Source organism: Octopus bimaculoides, chromosome 30 (assembly GCF_001194135.2).
Source record: "Octopus bimaculoides isolate UCB-OBI-ISO-001 chromosome 30, ASM119413v2, whole genome shotgun sequence".
NCBI classification, from domain to species: domain Eukaryota; kingdom Metazoa; phylum Mollusca; class Cephalopoda; order Octopoda; family Octopodidae; genus Octopus; species Octopus bimaculoides.
Genome location: NC_069010.1, coordinates 6,726,740 through 6,731,225, shown reverse-complemented (window position 1 = coordinate 6,731,225; position 4,486 = coordinate 6,726,740). Strand labels below are relative to the sequence as shown.

Below are 4,486 nucleotides of genomic sequence, written 5' to 3'. Positions count from 1 at the left end.
CTAGTGAAAATCGTGCGGGTGTTAATCTGAAAATTTACCTTTTTTTTTTTATTAAAAACATGTATTTTTCAAGGAGGGGTGTGAAACATCATTAGCCCCACAATTAAGAAAACATACATGGACAGGAAAAAACTAGTACTATACAACAAAACTTACCTCTTTAGCACATTTTCGAACACTGTCCAGATCAGATAGATCCAAATGGACAGTATTGACCATTTTTCGATCAACACCAGTTGAAGAAAGTATTTCATCGACTGCTGTCTTCGTCTTCGTTAAGTTACGACATGCTAAGATGACTCTGGCTCCTCGCGAGAGGAGATGTTCAGCCGTTGCCTTTCCGATCCCCGAAGAAGCACCTGTAATTAGTACGGTTTTACCGTCCATCCGAGCTTGGCTGTCATATTTTAAAGTTTTACAATGGTATCTAAGCAATGACGAGATATAAACTCCCAATGCCACGCCTGCTAGTGATAATATGCATATAATCATGGTCGTTTATTTATTTCGTTTTTTTCTTTTATCTCATGCAATTGAACTGTACATCTTGAAAATGCGTAGCATACTGAAAATAAAAAGTATGTGACACGCTTTATCGACGATGCAGGCTTCCTATTGGCTAAAATTACATCAGTTTGCATGCCTTGAAACTACCGAAATAAATACCTTTGCGATAGATGTTCAGCCGTTGCCTTTCCGATCCCTGAAGAAGCACCTGTAATTAGTACAGTTTTACCGTCCATCCTAGCTTGGCTGTTATATATTAAAGTTTTACAATGGTATCTAAAATTAAATATACACCATTTTAGGAGAAACAAACATTAATATTTGATAATTAATGTTGCAAAGTTTAATAAGGGGCTCAAATTTCACCCTCTCCCCCAATTTTAAATTTTGAACTTTCTCATCCATTTATCTATTTATCTGTCTATCTATTTATCCCTGTCAGTTTATTCATAAAATATGTTTGTCAACTAATGTCGCGGCCCCTATTAGAAGACGGTATAACTGTTGTTTTTAGCCCCAGGAAGACATTCATACTTATCTATCTCTTTATACACATATCTATATGCTTATTGAATTTAACAGTTTCAAAACGTGGTTTTAAGGCGAAGCTGGAAACGATCGCGCTCAAATGGTGCTTTTTACGTGCCACCGGCAGTACCATCTAAAGGGTTAACAATGATAAAGTTGGACTCAATAGTAATTTTCAAGCCAAGGGCGCCAGTTTGGTCCTTTTGCTTAGTAATTCTGCTGTAAGATACATTGAATTTCTCGTTGTCACAGCTGCTACAGCTCCTGTTGTTGGAGAACACGGCTTCTTCTTTCTTTCCTAAAAAAATTTTTCTGTTTCTATGGAAACGTATTGTCACAGTTGTTATTGATAGTACTGCTGTTGTTGTTGTCATTGGCTTTGATACTTTTTCCAGTCTGTTTCACTTCGAAATGGGTGTTGTTCCTGCAGTTGTTGTTGTTGAGAGAATTGCTTTCCAAGAATTCTTTGTTGAAATATTCCGCCTTGTGCGCAATTTCAGCATCACTCCTGTTTAAAAAAAGGCCTTATCCTCCGTCCTTTTCAAGGGGTCACTTAGCGTGTCCCCTTTCACTTCATTTTGATAACAATTCTCACTCTGCACCCCATCTCATTTCTCCATGTGTATATGCAGGTGTATCTATACAAGTGTATGAATGTATATGTATTTACATGCATGAGTGTAGTGTGTATGTGTGCGCACATGTGCATGGGTGTGTGTATATGTGTGTGTGTATTGGTATTTATGTGTAAATTGGTCTGTTCGTCTTTCTATGTCAGAAATGTCTCTCAGCCATTCAGTAAATCTTGATCAATAATACAAAGTACAGCTTGAATTAAGTACAGGAATTTAAATCCGATCTACTGAAGCCCTTGAGAGTAGAGGCCCATTGTGGATGCTGTCCAATGACTGAAACTATTAAAAGAAATAACAAAAACAAAAATCCAGAACATTGTCCAGAAGAAAAAAAGATATAAAATATGGATTTGGGTCTCTGTCCTTTCTTTTATTTATTTAAATCAGATTTCTAAATAATTCTTTTGAAATTTCACAGCTATCAACATACCTGAGACCAGTAGGTTAGAGGGGTCATCTGTAGGCATTCATTGCTGATGGACCCTTGAAACCTGCAGGCATCAGGTGTGTACAGCTTTTGATTGGCATCACTTTCACAAACAAGTTGGAGTTGGATTTTCAATCCTTCTGATCTTATTCAGACAACAATGGATCACAGTTCTTTTTGTGAGCTGATCTTTTATTTACCTGGTGGTAGAACTAGAAGGTTAAGTTTTACCTGGGAAAGTCTCAATTCATATCTGTACGTAATTTTATTCAAATTTCTTTGAAAGTCCGCACATATCCATAGAAACATCCCACATTTTCTGGGCCAAAGTTTTATTCTTGGCACATGCAGACATATTCTTTGAAATCTCAACATTTTCGAAATAACAGCCACTGACCTTCTCCAAACTTGGATCAACAGCCATGTATACAACAGTTAACGCTGCATTCTTGGACGAACGACCAATTTTCGAGGATACCCAACCGAAACTTTGGAGCAATATTTTTCTAAACATGGGGCAGTCGCCAACATACCATATACCAGAATGAACATAACCAGGATTCATGCTATTAGCTGTTACATTGTCTGCAGATAGTTTCTCAGTCAGTACATTTGTTTGCCAGATCTGAGCTAGTTTACTAAATGCATAATCTTTCCAGTTCGGAAATTCAACATGGGTTGAAGACGATGAGTTCTTTGGTTGAAAAGAAATATCTGATTCTTTTATTGAAGAATGCATTACAGAGCTCACATTAATTATGCGGCCTGGAGCAGATTTCTTGAGCAAATCCAAAAGCAGGTAGGTCAGAAGGAATGGTCCAATGTAGTTGGCACCAAAAGTAAAGTTGTGTCCGTGTTTTGTTGTCTTCCCCTTGTCTGAGTTAGCACCTGCATTGTTTATCAGGACATCAAGTTGCTTTTCTGTATCTATAACCTATAGCAGAAAGAAAAATTAAACAGAATAATTGATAAGAAAATATAGTCATCATCATCATCATTTCATATACACACAACAGATTAAACTGTGGGAAAAGAAAAATTCCTAACATCGGTCAACAAAAAGTAGCCTCAGATATGAAGAATCTTTCTAAGTATGTTAGCTGTCCCTAGTAGCACTGTTTTCTGGAGATGCACTAATCTAGATTTTATGCCTATTTCCTCTATCCATCTGTTCAAATCTTTAGGGATGGTTCCTGATGAAGCTATAACTATGGAGATACATTTTACCAGCACTTTCCATAGCTCCTGTAATTCAGTGGCTAAGTCCTGGTACTTTACTATATTCTTTTGCGCTTTTATTATTATTATTATTATTATTATTATTATCATTATTATTATAAAGAATAAAAAGTTTAGAATGGTACAACAATGCACTATAAAACAAAAAAAAAAAGGACTATATACCTGTTGTAATTTGGTTATCCATAGTCCGATGATATTTCGGAATTACATTTCCTTCTTCAGATCTTCTTAGATGGAGTCTCTGCAGATCTACGAAGATCTGGAAAAGGAATTGTAATTCCGAAATATCATCGGACTATGGATAACCAAATTACAACAGGTATATAGTCCATTTTTTGTATTACAATGCATTGTTGTACCATTCTAAACTTTTTTATTCTTTACAAACAATACACAATGCTTCAAGCGAACTACAATACTCTCCTATTATTATTATTATTATTATTATTATTATTATTTTCATCAGCATCTTCTTTTCTGTGGGGCGCTAATGCAGTTTCGTACCTCTCCTTGAAATATGCATTTTTAAAAAAAAAGTTTTTTTTACAGATTCTTACGTTTTAAATGTTGGAGATTACAAATACGCAAAATAAATAAATAAATAAATACCCCACCTCAACCACCAAAATCCATTTCCATACTATACCGTTCCTTTAGAAATAACGTCTATTTAAATTCATTCAACCATAACATTAATTAACCCACAAATCATCAACTATTTTTACACACATGTTTGCGTTAACACTTGACAAACAACCATTTGTTTCAATGCAGAAGAATGAATGACACCTCAACTAAAAGTTTTGAACTTTTCCGAAATTCCCCTCCCTCCCCACTCTGATTTAGAATCTCTGTCATCTAAATTTTAGATGATACAGATTCCGGATATGCAAGAAGCTACGTTTTCAAACTTCTAAGTTCAATAAGCATATAGATATAAGTATAAAGAGATAGAAAGATATGAATGTCTTCCTGGGGCTAAAAACAACAGTTATACCGTCTACTAATAGGGGCCGCCACATTTAGTTGACAAACATATTTTATGAATAAACGGACAGGGATAAATAGATAGACAGACAAATAAATAAATAGATGAAAAAGTTCAAAATTTAAAATTGGGGGAGAGGGTGAAATTTGAGCCCCTTAT

At 35.4% G+C, this 4,486-nt stretch overlaps 2 protein-coding genes across 2 annotated transcripts in view; both read right to left on the bottom strand.

Annotated features, from left to right (window-relative positions):
• Nucleotides 1-492, bottom strand: part of LOC128251279 (uncharacterized) — a 3,460-nt gene extending 2,968 nt beyond the window's left edge. Inside the window, exon 1 of the mRNA XM_052978114.1 lies at nucleotides 157-492. Within this exon, the coding sequence (XP_052834074.1) occupies nucleotides 157-492 (336 nt within the window). The remainder of the gene's footprint in view (nucleotides 1-156) is intronic.
• Nucleotides 493-2,019: 1,527 nt separating this feature from the next.
• The window catches only part of LOC106878447 (retinol dehydrogenase 11), a 13,556-nt gene continuing 11,089 nt past the window's right edge, over nucleotides 2,020-4,486 (bottom strand). Inside the window, exon 2 of the mRNA XM_014927657.2 lies at nucleotides 2,020-3,031. Coding sequence (XP_014783143.1) covers nucleotides 2,363-3,031 — 669 coding nt within the window. The 3' untranslated portion in view covers nucleotides 2,020-2,362. The remainder of the gene's footprint in view (nucleotides 3,032-4,486) is intronic.